This window comes from Eumetopias jubatus, unplaced genomic scaffold (assembly GCF_037043125.1).
Source record: "Eumetopias jubatus isolate StellerSeaLion01/CBP00866 unplaced genomic scaffold, mEumJub1_p1.0 scaffold_10, whole genome shotgun sequence".
In the NCBI taxonomy this organism is placed as follows: Eukaryota; Metazoa; Chordata; class Mammalia; order Carnivora; family Otariidae; genus Eumetopias; species Eumetopias jubatus.
In genome coordinates, this window is record NW_028274816.1 from 80,438,787 (window position 1) to 80,455,802 (window position 17,016).

The 17,016-nt window shown below is 56.3% G+C and overlaps 3 protein-coding genes across 9 annotated transcripts in view; 2 read left to right on the top strand and 1 right to left on the bottom strand.

Moving 5' to 3' along the window:
* ANKFY1 (ankyrin repeat and FYVE domain containing 1) overlaps positions 1-12,769 on the top strand; it is a 96,701-nt gene extending 83,932 nt beyond the window's left edge. For 2 of the 4 annotated variants that reach the window (XM_028124984.2, XM_028124983.2), the window contains exon 25: positions 278-3,773. In XM_028124984.2, the coding sequence (XP_027980785.1) occupies positions 278-410 (133 nt within the window). In that variant the 3' untranslated portion in view covers positions 411-3,773. Of the gene's footprint in view, positions 1-277; positions 3,774-8,553 lie in introns of those variants that run through there. The other 2 variants (XR_015769263.1, XR_003612541.2) reach the window with 2 other exon arrangements.
* CYB5D2 (cytochrome b5 domain containing 2) lies at positions 3,769-15,496 on the bottom strand. The gene is made up of 5 exons (XM_028124985.2): positions 15,212-15,496; positions 12,286-12,426; positions 8,926-9,112; positions 7,193-7,602; positions 3,769-6,402 (listed from the first exon to the last, which is right to left on the bottom strand). The coding sequence occupies exons 1-4, from the start codon at positions 15,462-15,464 to the stop codon at positions 7,386-7,388; spliced, it is 798 nt and encodes a 265-aa protein (XP_027980786.2). The 5' UTR covers positions 15,465-15,496; the 3' UTR covers positions 3,769-6,402; positions 7,193-7,385.
* Positions 15,497-15,931: 435 nt separating this feature from the next.
* Positions 15,932-17,016, top strand: part of ZZEF1 (zinc finger ZZ-type and EF-hand domain containing 1) — a 101,263-nt gene continuing 100,178 nt past the window's right edge. For all 4 annotated transcript variants that reach the window (XR_003612525.2, XR_003612526.2, XM_028124816.2 and 1 more), the window contains exon 1: positions 15,932-16,386. Coding sequence is in view for 2 of the 4 variants with exons in the window: in XM_028124816.2 (XP_027980617.2) it covers positions 16,033-16,386 (354 nt within the window). In the remaining 2 variants the exon portion in view is untranslated. The remainder of the gene's footprint in view (positions 16,387-17,016) is intronic.

Consider the following 17,016-nt stretch of genomic DNA (forward strand, 5'->3'; position numbering starts at 1 on the left):
CGATGCCGCTGCAGGCGGTGCGCGGGGAGGGTGGGAGCCTCCCTGCTCCCGAGAGCCGAGGAGCTGTGCCCGGCAGAATGAGCCTGTTCTTAGGCAGTTGCTGAGGGGCTCTTGATCTCGAAGAGCCTTCCCCGCTAGCATTTTAACGTGCCTGCAGGCCAGAATTGTGTTCGCACCGACTCGGTAGGACATGTGTTGGTGGGTGGCAGGCACATGCTATTGGCGCCGCCGTGGCTGCTGGAGGCCCCCCTCACACCCCCTTGCTTTGCTTCCACAGCCGCCACTGCGGACGCCTTCTTTGCCATAAATGCTCGACCAAGGAGATTCCTATTATAAAGTTTGATCTGAACAAGCCCGTGCGAGTTTGCAACATTTGCTTTGATGTACTGACTCTGGGGGGGGTCTCTTAGGGAGCCCCCCGGCCACACCCCGGTCACCTCCCCAGCAGCTGTTCTGCTCACCAGCCTGACCCACCCAGAGCAGGGGTTGGCCGGCCCGTCTTCCTGCGGAACAGACTGAACGACTGAGGACCACGGTGCGATTGACCCCATTTCGAGGATCCGGTGGGTTGTCCGTGTGTCCGACTGGGATTGAGGTCCCTGGACGACTCGGGGGGGCAGCCGTGTCACCTCGCGGCACCTGTGACGGGGGTTGGACTCCATTCGCGTGCAACTTGCAAGGACACTCGGAAAACCGTTCCCCTCCCGGTGGCTTAGTGTCCGTGTTGAGCGTTCCCGTAGTCTTCCTGCGCGGCCGGCGGTCAGAGCCCTGCAGGGCAGGCGGGCGTCTGGCCGCTCCGTGAGCGCGGTCTGCGCTCTGGTGAGTGGCAGTGCGCAGCGTTTTCATAAAGATGATAGGATACTCTTGCCCGAAGTCTTTTTTTTTTTTTTTTTTTAAACCTAAGCTGAGATTTTTAGTGAGCTGCCCCTTTAAAAAAGGTGAAATCTTTCTAAACAGGGTTCAAAGATGAGAGCTGAAAAATCGTGGCCTTAACAACTGAAAGCTTTACCTGTCTTGATGCTCCTGGGTTCAGGAGTGCGGCGTCTCGTTCTCTCATCTGGCTATGTCCTGCCCGCAGAGGCCTCACTCTGCCACCGGGGTGGTGGAGGTGCTGTTTGCGCTGCACTTTTTATACAGCTGCATTGTGGGTGATTCCGATTTAAAAATCCATATTCAGAAATAGCCTCACACATCCACGCGTTAGTGATTCTAATGATCGGCTCTGATGGGACCTCAGTGCACACGGAGCTGCAGAGCGTCCCTGGGAGCAAGAGTGTCACCCGGGCCCAGCGGTGGGGAGGGGATCGTGCAGCCTCAGGCCGGCAGGTGCAGGAACCCCGAGTTCCCAGCGGCGTGCCCCGCCCAGCAGGTCCAAGCCGGTTGGGAACACGCTGGCTCGTCTGCGGAATGAGGCTCCAGAGCTTCCTGGCCCTAGTCACTGCTAGTGCGTATGCTAACCCTGTGGCGCTAAACGTCTCCTTTGAAGGTTTGGCCAGTTTTTTAAAAAATGTGCATTTAAAGAGAAACTCCTAGCACTGCTTTAAAGAAAGAAACTCTGAGATAAACATGTGTGTTCATGAGTTATTCTCAGAGATTAACAGTCTCGATTGTAATGCTGATTTTTTAGACATTTAAAAACCACTACATTGTTTTTGCATTAATGAAGTATGGGTATATGTGTAAAGGGACTAAATATTTTTTTGGGTAGTAGTATGTTCTCTCTGTTGCTATAGATTTATACATTTTGTTGCCTAAATGTGTGTGTAAAATGAGCTGATAAACCAGAGTGCTACTTTTTAATATTTCTGTGATTCATGAGATATATAAGCTTTCTATGTTAATATGAGCTTGTGCACAATGTTTAAAAGAAAAAATTAATTAGAAGAGTTCCCCAGTCCCCTAAGTCTGTGACACATTTCCTATAGACTTTTTACAGAGGAACAGCTGGTCTTGGCAGACACTCGCCTACGTGAGGCCTGTGGTCAGCTTCCATTTTCTGGTGCCTGAACGGGGCCACAAGGAAGTAGGGCTTCGTGAGGTGGCCTGGTTCTGTAGTTGGAAGGTGAGATAATTATGCTTCAGATGTGAATCGAGGCAGTTGGTACTTTTATACTCGCTCTTTCCATGTTCATGGTGGAGAGTGGAGGATGGGAAGTCCATCAGGGATGAGGCTGACGGTCTTGCTCCTGCCCTGCCATTACCAATTTTAGTAACAATCTTGCCTCTAATTGCACTTAAAAATCTTAAAAGGCCTGTTTAAAATATGTTGAGTCCAGCTTGTGTTTCTTCACAGAGTCCAGGGATGGCTGTGGTACCGAGCAGCCACGGAACAGGGGAGCATTTTGTGAGTTCTGTGCCAGCTTCAGGCTGCGGCCTCGTACATGTAGACAGGGCACCTTTCCACAGCCTCGGGGGGTCTCCGGGGCCACAGGGGTGCTCGCTGGGCTGCATGCAGCTGCCTGTGGGACCCCACCCCCCCGGCACCACTCTTCCTGGCACTCAACGTGCTGTAGAATTGCAGGGTTGTTCTCCTTACAGTTTAATCCATAGCTTAAATACTAGTGGTGGAATCTCGGTTTTATTCAGGGAGTCACCAGTTGTGAGGAGTACAGCGGGAAGAATAAACTTTCTGAAACACAGTGTGTGCACCGTGAACGTTGTTACACTGCGTTAGCCCTACCTGCCTCCTGCTCATCGCCAGGCCCACTGGACGGCATCCTCCAGCAGTCTCTTGCACGCGCTGCGTGTGCACCCAGCGGCTGACTTGCTGCGATCCCCCAACGCGGGAATACCCCACCCAACTCAAGTGCCTCCACTTAGGACTTTCTAGTTCTCGGTGACTGTAGTGGTGTCTCGCCACATGATGTATCAACGTGTGTTGCCTCTGCAGTTTGCTGCCTGCGCGCTTGCCCGCCCCAGTCCGCGGTTTGGCCGAGGCTCGCCTGCCGTGCTCTCTCCAGCAGTGGGGTCCCCGTGCCCGCTAGCCCTCTACCTCAGCCCCGGGTCACTTGTGGCCGTGCCTGCACGGAGCCCAGCGTGCCGGCGGGTTCGCCCCCGCTCCGCTAGCGGCCCCCGCCTGTGCCACTGAACGATTCTGCGCTGATCTTATCCTTGGGCATGAAGTGGAGGGAAAGCCTCGGGAGGGGCTGGGTGATGCTTAGACCCGAAAGGTGCACCAAGCCCCCAGGTGACAGGTGATAGTGCGCAGGTGAGACGCTGTCACGACGGGCACCGAAGGAGCTCCTGACAAGTCTTCTTGCAGTGCTGGGACTGCTCATGCCAGCCGCAGAAGAGGGGGGGCGTGGAAGCCACATTCTCGTTGTAATTTAATAAAGTAGTCCGTGAAGAGCTGGCGGCTTGACAAGATAGGAGCACTCAGTGAGTTCCCTGAAGTCGTCACGGATGCCTTAATGACTTTCTCTGGAGGATTGCTGCCCGTACGGTCCCTTTGTGGTATAAATCACACGCTAACCCGTCGCACACAACACAACTGGACTGCTCGACTTCGTGGCCTGTCCTTTTGGGGCAGCTGTGTGAGACCGGGGGCAGGGCGGCAGCGGGGCAGGAACTGAAGGCGCACGTGCGGGTGGATCGCTTGGGCTTCCGAGCCGTCCAGGGCGGTGCTCAGTGCGGGACGGCGGTATCATGTGTGGGACCAGGACGCTTTGATCGGCATTGTTTCTTTGGAGTCCATGTAATGGAATGTATTTTTCAAATATTGATATTTGCATTTTCTTTAACAATTCCTTACAATAAAATGAGGTAAAATTGTGCGTTTCAAGTGGAAACTTTAATAAGACATTTGTAGTTAAACTTTTTAATGCAGAAGTACCAATAAGCATTAAAAACAAAATTTTTTTTTTTGATGTAGTGATCCATGATTCATTGTTTGCATATAACACCCAGTGCTCCACGCAGAATGTGCCCTCCTTCATACCCATCACCGGGCTAACCCATTAACTCCTGGCACGTGAACACATTCCTTGAATAGCTCACCCTCTCGGGAAGTTTGGATTTCCAACACTTTTCAGAAGCACATTGGTGACAGCAGTCAAAAAGTAGCTGTTTTAGGCATAACCCACCAGCCGCCTGGACATGCTCCAGGCCAGGCAACAGCCCAGGCTGCGTGGGTGGCCACGCTCCCTTTGAGACTCCTCGGGAGGGTCCAGCCCCGGCGAGGGTTCTGCTGGTCGTGGTCTAGAGGGAGGACCGGCACTGGGGGTTTCAGAGAACACTCGGGAAGGTGTGAAGTCGAGGGGCCCATAACGCCCTGAACGGACCATACAGCTAGCCACCCCCACCCGGCCGCCGCCCGTGCTGGGACGGACGCACCCCCTTTCTTTCCCTGTCTTCTAGCTTGCTCCCCCCGGTTCCGACCAGCTGTGGAGACAGAGCTCATTCTCTGCTGGCTTTTCTCATGGTTAACAGGCACTGCTAAGTGCTTCCACAGGACAATCTCCCGTAAACCTAACAGGCGTCCTTGAGGGGAACACTAGTCCTAACGTGAGTACAAACAACGGGGCCTGCATAGGCTCCCACGCCGTTGCCCAGCCGGGGAAGGGCACCAGGTTTTCGTTCTGTTACTGATCCGCTGACAGTATTGGGCAAGCGTCGTAACTTCTGGGCCTTAGTGTCCGCACCCATAAAGCTGGAGTGGCGACCGCGGTCCTTCCTGGCTCCTACGGTTTTCCTTGCGGGAGGTCATCAGAAATGGGTAACGCGCCCCTCCTCTCATGCAAGGGCACAGAACCCCCTCCGGGGGCGCTGATGGGAGCAACGTCTGCGGTTTCCCTGCAGGAGCCTGGGGCCTCTGCTGCTGGGGGAGCTCTCAAGACGGGGGTGGGACGTTCGCTTCGTCCTCTAGGGGCACCACGGATTTCTGAACAGGGCCCCAACCTGTGCGCGGGGTCTTCCAGGTCCCAGTTGCCCCAGAGCTACACGAGCCAGGGATGGGCGATGGCCTGGTATGGCTCCCTTTGACCCCCAGGCGCTCCACTCCTGGGTGCGCGCGGGCAGCTGCCCAGCATGCTCAACGCAGCCCTGCTCGTGGGGGCAGCAGGAAAGCAGATGTGGGGGAACAGCTCAGCTCTGTTGTGCCCCTTCTCTGGACCCTCTCAAGGCCGGCAGAGAGGTTACACGAGAACAGGTGAAGCCCCTTGCCCAGCATCATCTCCCTCTCCAGCAAGTCCTCCCTGCCAGAGCCGTCCTGGGGGGCCTGCCTCCATCCACCAGAGCTCTGCCCTGGGGCCACTTCCGGAAGGACGAAGGAGAGCGACTGCTCCAGTAACCACGAGCTTCCTCACGGCTGAGCCCTTTGAAGATTCGACCGCCACCCCAACACAAGGAGCTCTTCACGATAAAGTACATGTTGGTGGCAAAGAGGAAGTGAGCAGCCTGCAGTCCGGCGGAGAGTGGGTGCCCAGGGCCCTCCCCGGCCACACTCGGCTGGGATGACAGGGTGCCTTGTTCCGTTCATTTCTATTTGTTTTGGGAGGGTCTGCACTCCTCTGCACCGGGCCCCCACACTGTCCCTCATTCCCACCCCGAGGATGGCCTCTGGGGCTCTAGCGGGGCTCCTGTCGCCGACTACAGCCTCCCTGAGGTGAGCCTCGCCTGCCCCCTCCCACCCCACAGGGACACAGCAAGCTATGGAGGGGTGCAAACAGCACGGAGTTGGGGCAAGAACCTGGAGTTCGAGGCTCAGCTGCACTGCTCTGTGCTGCCTCATCTGCAGACTAAGAGCTAACTTGCGCACTGACACCCCGTGCAGGGTACTGGGGTGCAGGACACCAAGCTGGGGAGCCCTCGGTCCTTGTGCAGGGAGAGCGGCGGGTGGGAAACCTGGGTGGTTGTCTTAAAGAGAACAAGGCTGCAGGCAGGCCAGGCGAGCACAACCTCCCGAGAGGTGCCAGTCCAGGCAGGAGGGACAGCCTGGTGGAGGCTCTGCAGGCACGGTGCGGTGGACGAGGCTGCAGGGAAGGGTGCCCCGGTGCACGGGGAGGTGGTGGGAGAGCCGTGGATGTGGGAAGTCACTGAAGGTGAGGGGGGGCGCCCTGGTCATCCAGGGTGACCGCTCACAACAGGGTGGAGGGCAGCGTGGGAGAGGACGGTGAGACTTGTGGCTTCCGGGTGAGAAATGACAGCCCAGAGCTGGGGAGGCTGCTGGGGGGGGTGGGTTGGGGGAGGGCCGGGGCCCTGAGATGGCCTGGGAGGAGGGGAGGAGCAGAGGATGGCCTTCTGGATGGCTGCCAGGGTCCTCACTTGGTGTGACATCACAAGGTGACTGAATCCGGAAGCGTGGAGTCTGGGTGCCTAGGACGTGCTCCCAGGAGCGCCCATCCGGATGCAGCTGAGGCGGGAGTGAGGAGACCTGGTGGGGGGCGCATGGGCCGAGAGGGGTGCCTGGGGGAGAAAAGGGAGTCAATCAGGCAAGAGCCAAGGGAGGGTTTCCCAGAGGCCGTCAGTTGTGGCCAGTCCCGGACGGCCATGGCCTTGGGGTGAGGAGGGCAGAGTCTAGCCTGCTGCACAGCCGAGGGGGGCTGAGGAGCAAGGACCCTGAGTACACGCAGCGTGGCCACAAGTTTAGCTGTGGCGGGAAGTAGATCAGTGCCACAGAGGAGGGCTTCCTTCAGGAGGGGGAAGCGCCGTGAGGCAGGCGGCGGCGGGGGGGTGGCGGCAGAGGGTAGGTCCCCAGTAAGAAGCTCCTCCGGTCAGTGGGGTTGGCATAGGGGCGACGGGTTGCCCTGGACACACACCGCACCAGGAGAAGCATCACAGCAAAGAAACTACTTTTTGATCAAAAAGCAGACTTCTCCCACACCTAATTCTAAATGCTTAAAAGAGAATATCCTCACTTCAAACTGTTGCTCGGAGGCGTCTGGATTTGCTGCCTCCATATAAGCAAAAGCCCTTCCCCTCCAGGATGAGCCTGCCCCGTTTCCTTGTTCCCTCTCCCGGTGGGGCTCGGCTGCCATCAACTAGGTGTGGCGTGGCGTGGCGTGGCTCAGGGTGGAGGTCAAATCAGGGGAACCCAGGAGAGTGACATGGACGCTCTTAGTGATCCGTGGCTTCTCTGGACGCATCTGCCTGTCTCTGATTTGCCGGTGCCCCCCGTGCCCTAACCGGGTGGGGAGTTACAGGTAGGGCCTGGCAGTCCGGTTAGCTTTGAGCTGGTCAGATTTGCGCGCCTTACCGTCTGAGGGCTCTGAAGAAGGATGGCGAGTAGATCACAAACAGGCTGACCGGTGCCGGGCAGGTTGGCGCGCTCTGGTCTCAGGCACAGGAGGGTGAGCCCTCGGTGAGGGGCGTGGGCCACGTTTGCAGAGTATGGGCAGGGTGCTTCCAGGCAGGGTTCTCTGTGGGTTCTCACCATCTGGGGCACGGGCTCACAGCGGGAAGGAGCAGGTGATGGCCGAGGGTGGGCAGCCCGTGTACTCCCCCAAGTTGGGGTGGTCCAAGTCTCCACGGTTCGTGTCTGCAGGGAGGCCCGGTGACTGGTCGCTAGGGGGTCCGGTGGTTCTCACGCACACACAGCGGGGCTCCTTGGCACCCGGCTTGTACAGCTTCCTGGGGACACCGATCCAGTCTCTCCTCACACCTCCGCTGAGGAACAAGGACGTGTTACTGGCAGGAACTCATGGGTCTCTGGCGAGGGGAGCGGGGGAGGCCACCTGGCGATTTCCCGAGGTGGGGGTCTGCAGCGTGCGCCCCCTAACCCTGCCGGCCCTCCTGACTTGCTCCAGCTTCCGCTGCCGTCCCGGGGCTCCTGGGCCCTGCCCTGCGCCTCCCCAGGAGCCAGCGCCACTCCCCCACACTGCTGACACCTGGGAAAGGCTCTCCCCCACAGGCCTGTGGCCGTCTCAGAAACAGGGTCTGGCTCCGATCCCCCACTGCATCCTAGTGCCTCCGGCACTCCTTCCCTTCCCCTTACTGCACACCCAGTCCCTGTCTGAACTCAGGACTCCTTTGTCGTTTCCAAAGGGAGTTACAACAGAGCTGAGGCACAGGGATGGGGTGGACTCGCCGGGGGAGGGCAGGCAGTGAGGCCAGAGGGGCCGCTGAGACCGGCAGGCAGGCCCTCCGGTGGGCAGCCCAGGTTCCCCGAGCCCCTCTTTCTGGAGGCCAGGCCCTGTCCCTTCAAAACTGGACAGGAGCTTTCCTTCCTGCCCCTTCCACACCTGCTCCCTGAATTAAGGTGGAGGAAATGTGATGGACACAGGGGCTGGGCCTGGGGAAAGCTAGCAGCTTTGGCTGTTGGCTCTCGTCCACACAAGGAGAGCAAGAAGGCCTCTCCGCACAGAAGAGGGTGGACGGACACAGCTTACACTTGAGGAAGGGGCTCCCCTGCTTCTCAGGGAGAGCTGGGCTCGTACTTGAGGCCCTTGAAGCTTGCTGTGTGTGCCGGGGGGGGGTCCCCATCTTCTGCATCAGAGTTAAGGGGATTGAGGGCCTGATGATTAAACACCTGTTCTTCCTCCAGCTGCCCCCAAACAACCCAGGAATAATCTCTGGGGCGTCTACTCTGATCGGGCTCTCCTCACTTTATTTCTACAGGAAAGGGCTTCTCGGAAAACACTCAGCAGTTGCCATGTTTCGTGCCGCGGGCGGGCCCCGCCTCCTCGTCCCTGTAGGCGGCTGGGATTTGTGCAGACGAGGGAACGGAGGCCCCTGGACGGATCAACAGGCCAAACCAAGCAGCTGTACTTGGGCCTGCTCATCCCAGGCCGGGGTCTCTGGGGAGTGCAAGCAAACAAAACACACGCCCGGGTCCTCACCGTCACCTCACCTGTTGTCAGGGCCCCCAGAAGCCTCGGACATGTAGCCAGGTGAGACTCACTACCCAGAGTGCCTGTACTTTGAGTCCCCCTGGATGGACAGCTGGGTTATGGCGTCCCCGAGTCACGTGTGGGAGGGAAGCCTGTGTACCTCTCTGGGGAACACCAGAACCGGCTGCCCCTGTTGGAGCTCCACTCGGCATTGCACGGTGGGAACGTCTGCTTCTCCTCCAGCGCCCGCCGGCCCGCCTCCAAGCCTTGGCTGATCGTGGCTTCCACCTGGGTCAGTTCCGGCGTAGGGAGGCCGTCCTCGCCGTAGAACCGTCCTATCACCCTTCCTGTGGCGACCGGACAGCTGATGTCAGGGTCTCGGTCACCTCCAGGGTGAAGCCCAAGCTCCCAGGGTTCCTGGCCCAGGACTAAGAACCCCTTGATGTCTGACAAGACCCCACATAGAAGCGAGCCTGCTCTAGCTGTGGACTCCCCCATACGGAGGCCGCCCACCCTTCCCCATATGCAGACAGCGCTTCCTGGAGGGCAGAACTGCATGTGATTCCTTCCTCCATGCTCCGTGGTGCTGGAGGCACGCAGGACGTGTTCCATAAATGTACGACAAATGACTGGCTTATTGGGTCACGTTTTTGTGGCTCAATTCTTCCCAAAGTGAAATGATTTTGTCTTGTAGAACTATCAATAAGTCATTTATTGAGCATTTACTCAAGGTCAGGCGCTACGCTTGCGCTTCACCAACATTCTGCAAACCCCCAGAACCACCTAGGAGAGAGACAGGGAGGCTGAGTAGCTGGGAGGGCCCTGAAGCTGGCGCCCACACTCTCCCTCCACCATTCTCTCTCCCTCAGTCCTGCGGTGCACAAACTGAATGGAAACAGCCAGCAAGTGGTCCATGAACCTGCAGGCCTGAGCCAGAGGGGTCAGCTCTCCTTTGGGGCAGGGACTTTCGTCTCTGAGTCCTGATGTGCAGGCTGCTTCCTGCAGCACCTGCCACAGGAAGCAGCAGCAGAAAGTGCTTCTAGAAGGGCCGGCCAAGAAGAGCAGGTGCCTGAGCAGCCTTGAGCCCTGCACTCCTAGGCCGCCAGGGGCAGCTTCGTCCCCCCTCACGGCCAACCATCCCGACTTGTCCAATTCTGTTCACGTCACTTTTGTGACCTGGATTAGGAGCTGCTACTCCTTCGTATACAACGTACACTTTCCTGTGCTCATGACCATCCAACAGCAAATCTCGTCTGGCCGGCCTCTAGAAGACACCGTGGTTCTGGCCACCTTCATTTCTAACCCAAACTACAGCCTGCAGCTGTGGCCTCCTGATGATCCAGCTACTTCAGTTCTTTCTGCACAAAGCAATTGACTGATTTTTGGAAAACATGAGTCACTTCCTATCTCCTCCATGCCGTGGCTTCTGAAAGCATGTGGATAAAATACAGACTTCTTGTCAAGGCCTCCAAGACTCTTGCCATCTGACTTCTCTTTGCTTCTGCAAACTCTTCCCAGGCCATTCCTTCCTTCCCTAGTGTGCTGTCGGCTCTGCACGTTGGCTTCCTTTCTATCTGCTGACTGTGCTTAGCTGCCCCCCGTCTCGGCACTGCTCCCTCAGCCTGGAATACTCTCTTCCCAGACCTCAAGTCTGACTGGCTCCTCACATCCAGGTCTCTGCTCACCTACTAACCCCTCCAACAGGCCTCCCCTGAACATCTGCTCAAAGGTGCCACACCCCACACCCTACACACACATCAATCCATTTTGTTTACACTCAGTCCCAACTGGGATTGTGTGGTCGGTTTACTTGTTCACGTATGTCTCTCCTCCCCACCAGTGAGGCCCCAGCCCTCAAAACAGCCCAGTACAGAGCATTCATTTTCAGTGCTTATTAGAATATATGAGGGGATCAGGGTGCAGCCTCTGAGTTGATCTAGCAGAAAACTTCCTCCTAGAGGGTCTCTTTGTGCACAGCGACAAGCCTGTCATGCTGGGTTTTAGACATGAGACCCACAGAGAGGCAGGAGTCACAGAGAAAGAGTTGGAGAAGCTGTGTCGTGAGAATGGCGGTCACCACCGGCTGGGTCTCCAAGCCAACACTGTATCCAGAACACAAAGACATCTCGTTGGCCTGTGAGGCTTGGCCACTGGCTGCCGAGATGGCTTCCTATCTTCACTTCCTCCTCTGGGGGGGCTTTTCTGGGCCCGAAAGAGCCTAACACAGCCCCCCTCCTATAGAACGAGCCAAAAGAGGGCAGGACCTGCACTCAACTCATCCCTGGTCCGGTCCCCATGAGGACCAGAACCATCACTTACCCATAGTAGGTATTCAAATACATGCTGACTGACTACAGTCCCTTCCTGACCCTCACACACATACACTAACACTGTTCAAACACAGCACTTTGCTCCCCAAATATCAGGATGACGTGTTTGCTCTGGCAGCTTTTGCCCACTCTCAGGGCTCTATTCTTATTCTTTTGTGTTAGGATTTCTCTTCCTTATTAACCTGGTAATATTTCAACCAACCTCCCGGGAAAAAGGGAGAACCCAGCCTCCTGAAGGTCTGCAGAGAGCTCAGTCCCTTCAGTGCAGACGTGGTTGTGGTGTCAGGAATGGCCCGGAACAGCCTGGAGGAAAACCCAGAAGGGGGTGTGCAGGCTGGGAGGGCAGGAGCCAACAAGTGTGTGTGGTGGGGGGCTGCACACAGAACTGTGGGTGTTCTGGTCAGTTGGATGTGGAGGGAGCGGAGGAGCTGGGGCAAAGGCCAAGGTTCTCAGAAAAGGTAACCCAAGTGGTCAAGACAGAGCAGACAGTCAGAGGTATTAGGGGCAGAGACGGAACGCTCCCAACCGAGACCCGTTCTGGTGGTGAGGAGCACTGATGTTCCCCAGGCAGTCAGCCGTGTCCAGCTGGGCTCCATAGAGGGAAAAGGGCCCCAACCACTCCAATTTTCAGTGTTTACAAAGCACTCTAGTGTTTAGAGTCTAACGTTTCTCTGGGACCTGTTAGGTGTCTTTCTATTTCAAAGGTGATTCCCTCCTTGCATGCCCGGCACAACTGGCTTTAACAAGTGTTTGGGAGACAGTTCCTTCGGGACGGACACAGACTAATGCTGGTCTCCCTACAGGGTTAAATAAGAGTATTTGTCAAAACTGCACACAAACGTAGGCCTTGAGCCTTCCTGACTGGGTGCCGAAGCCCGATGCCTGGGACCCAGCGAGGCTCCTGGAGCTGGTGATTCAAGGTGCGGCAGGTAACCCCTGGCTTTGGGGCCACAGAGGCCAAAGCAAACGGCAGGATCATCCTCTCCCAAGAGTATGAGTGAGAGAAACAAGTGCCCCAAACACTTCCTTCGGGGACTCACGGCCACACTAACAACCAGAGTTTAAGGGAAAATTTCATGGGTATTGTACAGATTTTAAGCTTGAATCCAATCCCCAACGAACTCTAACTCTTTTAAAAAATTGCAGGACAACTGAATAGAATCTATGGAAGTGACCTGTGGAATACCTACCAACGAATTCGTAATTCTTCTCGTAGAATGAAAGCCAATTTTGAAGGGTCAGCACCTCCGAAAATGACAAGTCAGCTACATGGTCCACCAGGCCTGCTTCGGAGTAGTCCCCAGTCACAAACGCCCTTGATGCATCCCGGCCTGCAGGAGACGGGTTTCCAAGTAGATGAGCTCGTAAATTGCCGGCACTGTACCAACTCAAGAACTTATTTTCTGAGAAACATCTGGAAACCCCTAATCCCCATCTCCAGGAAAAGCTCATCTCCCCTCGCTGGGACAGATGTTAACACAAGTATGTCTTCCTTTTAACACTTGTCACAAAATAACTCATTAATTGTTGATGTAATAACTATCTAATGTCTGCCTTTCCTACTGGTCTGCTAGTTTTATCAGGGCAGAGAACACACCAAACTTAGTATTGATTCCCCAGTGTCTGGTAGTGCCTAGTCTTTAGTAATTATCAATAAATATTGGCTGAATGAAACCCATGCATTTACAGTCAATTTTCAGTAAGTCAATTCTCAATAATTATTTCAATAATTCAAAGGGGGAAAGAATAGTGTTTTCAACAAATGGTGCTTGGACAACTGGAGAGCAACATGCAAAAGAATGAAAGTGGGCCCCTACCTCACAACATATATAAAATTAACTCAAAATAGATCAATGACATGAATGAGCTCAAACTGTAAAATTCTTAGAAGAAAACATAGGGTAAATGTTTGTGCCCTTGGATTAGGTGATGGTTTCTTAGATAGGACACCAAAAGCACAAGCTAACAAAGAAAAAATAAACTCGATCAAAATTTTAAAATTTTGTGCCCTACAGCACACAATCAAGAAAGTGAAAAGACAACCTACGGCAGGGGAAAAATAGTCACAAATCATGGATCTGATAAGGGCCTAGTATGCAGAGTATATAAAGAACTCTCCCAACTCAAAGTAAAAAGACAACCCAATTAAAAAACGGAAAAGGATTTGAACAGACCTTTCTTCACGGAAGATACACAAATGGTCAACAAGCACATAAAAAGATGCTCAACATCATAGTTATTGGGGAAATGCAAATAATCAAACCCATTAAATGACTATAATCAAAAAGATGACCAGTTTGGCGAGAATGTGGAGAAACTGGAACTCTACTACATTGATGGTAGGGGTACAGCCACTTTAGAAAACAGCTTGGCAGTTTCTCAAAAAGCGAAACACAAGAGTTACTACATGAGAACTGAAAACACAGGTCCAAACAAAAACGTGCACATGTATGTTCATAGCCGTGTTTTCGTAATAGGCAAAAAATGGAAACAACCAAAACGTCTAACAAATGATGATTAAATACACAAAATGTGGTATATACGTACAACAGAATATTATTTGGTCACAATGCGGAATGCAGTACCGATACGTGACGATCCAGCCTGGATGAACTTTGAAAATGCTGTGCTAAGTGAAAAAAGCCAGACACAAAAGGCCTCATGTATGACTCCACTTATATGAAAAGTCCAAACAGGCATATCTTCAGATGGAAGCAGACAAGAGGTTGCCAGGGGCTGAGGGGTAGGAGGGACTGGGGAGTGACTGCTAACAGATATGGGGTTTCTTTGGGGTGATAAAATGCCTGGAATTAGATGATGCTGTGGTTTGCACAACTTTCTGGCTATATTAAAAAGTACTTAAGTGTATACTTTAAAAGGGTGGATTTTATATTGTGTGAATTCTGTCTTAATAGACAGACAATAATACAAATATTGACCACACGAACGCACATCTCTGCTTCCCTCCTAGGCTGTGTGGGTGGTAGGGAGCACGAATTTCTGATTCCTCAGCACCTGGCACAAGGCGGGCTGCGTGGCAGTGGTCAGTGCATCGATGCTGAGTGTGCAACAGGCACAGAGGAACTCGGCAGACGCCAGAGCACACTGCAAACGGTGACCCCGGGGAAGAAGGGTTTTATGTTCACGCTTGTGCGTCCTGCTGTGGCAGCTGCGACAGGGTGTGACGGGGCCGTGCACTGCCGACTGCCCTCGACGGGCCGGTGAATGAACCCTGACCCCAGGCCCAGCTCGGCTTCTAGATCACTGTGCAGCTCCGGTAAGTTCTTTCCTCGCTGGGCTGTTGGAGGAGCTTGGCAACACCAACTGACCCGTCCCTGAAGTCCTCCCTAGAGACAGGGCAGCGACTTCCGTACCCGAGGCGGCTTCCCAACTCTTAAGACTATGACAAATGGAAAGTGAGTCTTTAGCATCAGCCTAGTCACTGGCCGAGCTCAGCACTGTTCGCTCCTTTTTAACCTGGGCGGTGGTGCTCCCTCCAGCCTGGTTGGACGGGGCGGCAGAATACATCTCATCCGACGGACGGTGCAGGCCTAACGCATGCGCAGCTTTCTTCGGAAAGACTGTAAAGGGGCCCAGACCTTTCTCTGCTCTAACCCACCACCTTTAACGGACCTAAGTGCATCTGTACTAGAAACAAGAACGACTCACACCAAATGGACTATTTTTCGGGGAAACTTGGGTGGGGATAAGGAAGTCCCTCGGGACAGGGACACCCTGAAGAGAACACGAGTCAGTAGGGGACACGTCTGAGGGCAGGGGCGCCGTCTCAGTCGCCGCTGCGCCCTGAGCCCCGTCGTGGGGCGCGGAGCACGCCTCCGGGGGCTCCTGCCGGCCGCTGGGCAGCCGACAAGCGGCAGGAGGCCCGGTCCTCGAACCTACGTCGCAGAGAGCGCCTGGGAGACAGGCTGGGCTAACAGCGGGCCACCGTCCCGCCCGCGTGCAAGAGCCCGGAGGGAGGGTGCAGCCGCGCACGGCCCCCACGTCGGCCTGACGACTGTGGGGAGAAAGCGGCCGATGAACGGACGGACGAACGAATGAGCGAACAAGCGCACGGACGAACGACGCAAGGGCGGCTACCGGCCGCCTCGCCAATACCTGCGAAGCCGCTATAGTGGGCCCCTGGCTCGTAGTGCCTCCGGCCGGAGGACACATCGTAGACGCGGCCGAGCAACGCCAAGTAGAGGCCCGGGGCCCCGGGGCCGCCGCGGTAGCGGGCCAGCTCCTCGGGGACGAAAAGGCGAAGGCCAGCGCGGCCGCTCCACCAGCCCACCCACCGTGCCGCCGCCGCCGCCGCCGCCGCCGCCACGGCCAGGCCCAGCCAGAGCCCACGCCCGCCGAGCCTCAGCATTCAGACCGCAAGCGGCCGCCCCGCCGTCCAGGGCCAAGATGGCGGCGACGCAGGCGCGACGTCACCGGCGGACGTCACCGGCGCGACGCCCCGTCGTCCTGCCCGCGCCACCCAGGGGACAGCGGGGCACTGAAGGGAAAACGGCTTTGGCGAAAGACCACTGCCTGGCTCCACTCCCCGGCCTCGCTTTTTTTTCAGCGTAGGTAGTGAACGTGGAGACATAGCGAGAGTGTAAGCGGCGGAGGCTCAGCCACGCCGGTTGTCACCCCCAACAAAGATGGCGGCAAAGGAGGCTGCGGGATGACGTAGGCGTTAGGACGCAACTCGCCCTCTGGGAAATCGGGTTTCCGCCCCCTGCGCAAGCCGTCCTTCGCTCTCTGTCTTACGGCATCTGCTTGAGTCTGCTTGACGGCGCCTTTGCGACGGCAGGCCTCGCTTGACGGCTAGGAAGCCGGAAGCCTCTGCCGCCGTCGTCCCCTCCCCGTCCGCCGGGTGCAGCCGGAGGTTGACAGGTCGAGGCGGGGAGGCGGCGGCGGCGGCACAGCCGGGCGCCCGAGACGGAGACTCCATGGGGAACGCTCCGAGTCACAGCAGTGAAGACGAAGCGGCTGCCGCCGGGGGCGAGGGCTGGGGTCCGCACCAGGACTGGGCCGCGGACTCGGGCGCGATCTCCGGCTCGGGCCCCCCGGCCCCGGCGCTGCCGCCCGCCGCGGCGCTGCTGGAGCCCGCCCGACTGCGAGAGGCGGCGGCGGCGTTGCGGCCTGCGCCGCCCTGCGAGTCTCTGGTGTCTAGACACCACGGCGCGCTGTTGCGCTGGCTGGAAGAGCGGCTGGGCCGCGGCGAAGAGTCAGTCACCCTGGAGCAGTTCCGGGAGCTGCTGGAGGCTCGTGGCGCCGGCTGCTCGGGCGAGCAGTTCGAGGAGGTCAGGACCGGCTGGCGACGGCGGGGCGGGGGCGGGGCGGGGGCAGGGCGGGTGTGAAGAGCTGGGCAGTGGCTCTAGACTGGCCAGGCAGGACCCCGTAGGGTGCAGGTTCTGAGAATGGGAGCTTGGAGCGCTCGCATCCAGCCTGTACACGCCGGGAGACGGCTGCGAATCTCTTTAACCTCTGCTAGAAGTGTGGAAAGCCTGGACTAGGCCGTCCTTGATTTGAAGAACTCGACAAGCCCCAGTGTCTTTGCATGTGCTTGTAATACAGACACTTGTGCTGTTGCCTGACGCTGCCCCGGTTGCTCTCTGGATCTTCCTTATCAGTCTCCGGGACGGTTGAAGGGAACGGAGGCCTAGGGATCAAGGGAGTGGCAGTGAAATCCATTCTGTTTTATTGACCGGTGGGATTTTACAGAGCACCTTCTGAATCCAGTGTGGGCGCCTAACAAATGTGGGAGGAGAATGACATGTACTGGAAAAGCTCATATTCTAAAAGCCATTCTCATCACACAAAAACTAGCTTTTCCAAAATACACATTTGGTTTTTAGATAGTAAGACTCACTTAAACCTCCATGTAACCTGAAACTGACAGCCAAATGTCAGGTTTCCTGCCAGTACTTGTA

Coding starts and splice junctions, on each gene's coding strand:
- CYB5D2 (XM_028124985.2), bottom strand. CDS start 15,464: ATGCTGAGGCTCGGCGGGCGTGGGCTCTGGCTGGGCCTGGCCGTGGCG. Junction 9,113..12,285: donor GAAGAATTACGAATTCGTTG/GTAGGTATTCCA, acceptor CGGTCGCCACAG/GAAGGGTGATAGGACGGTTC. Junction 7,603..8,925: donor TTCTGGTGTTCCCCAGAGAG/GTACACAGGCTT, acceptor CTTGTTCCTCAG/CGGAGGTGTGAGGAGAGACT.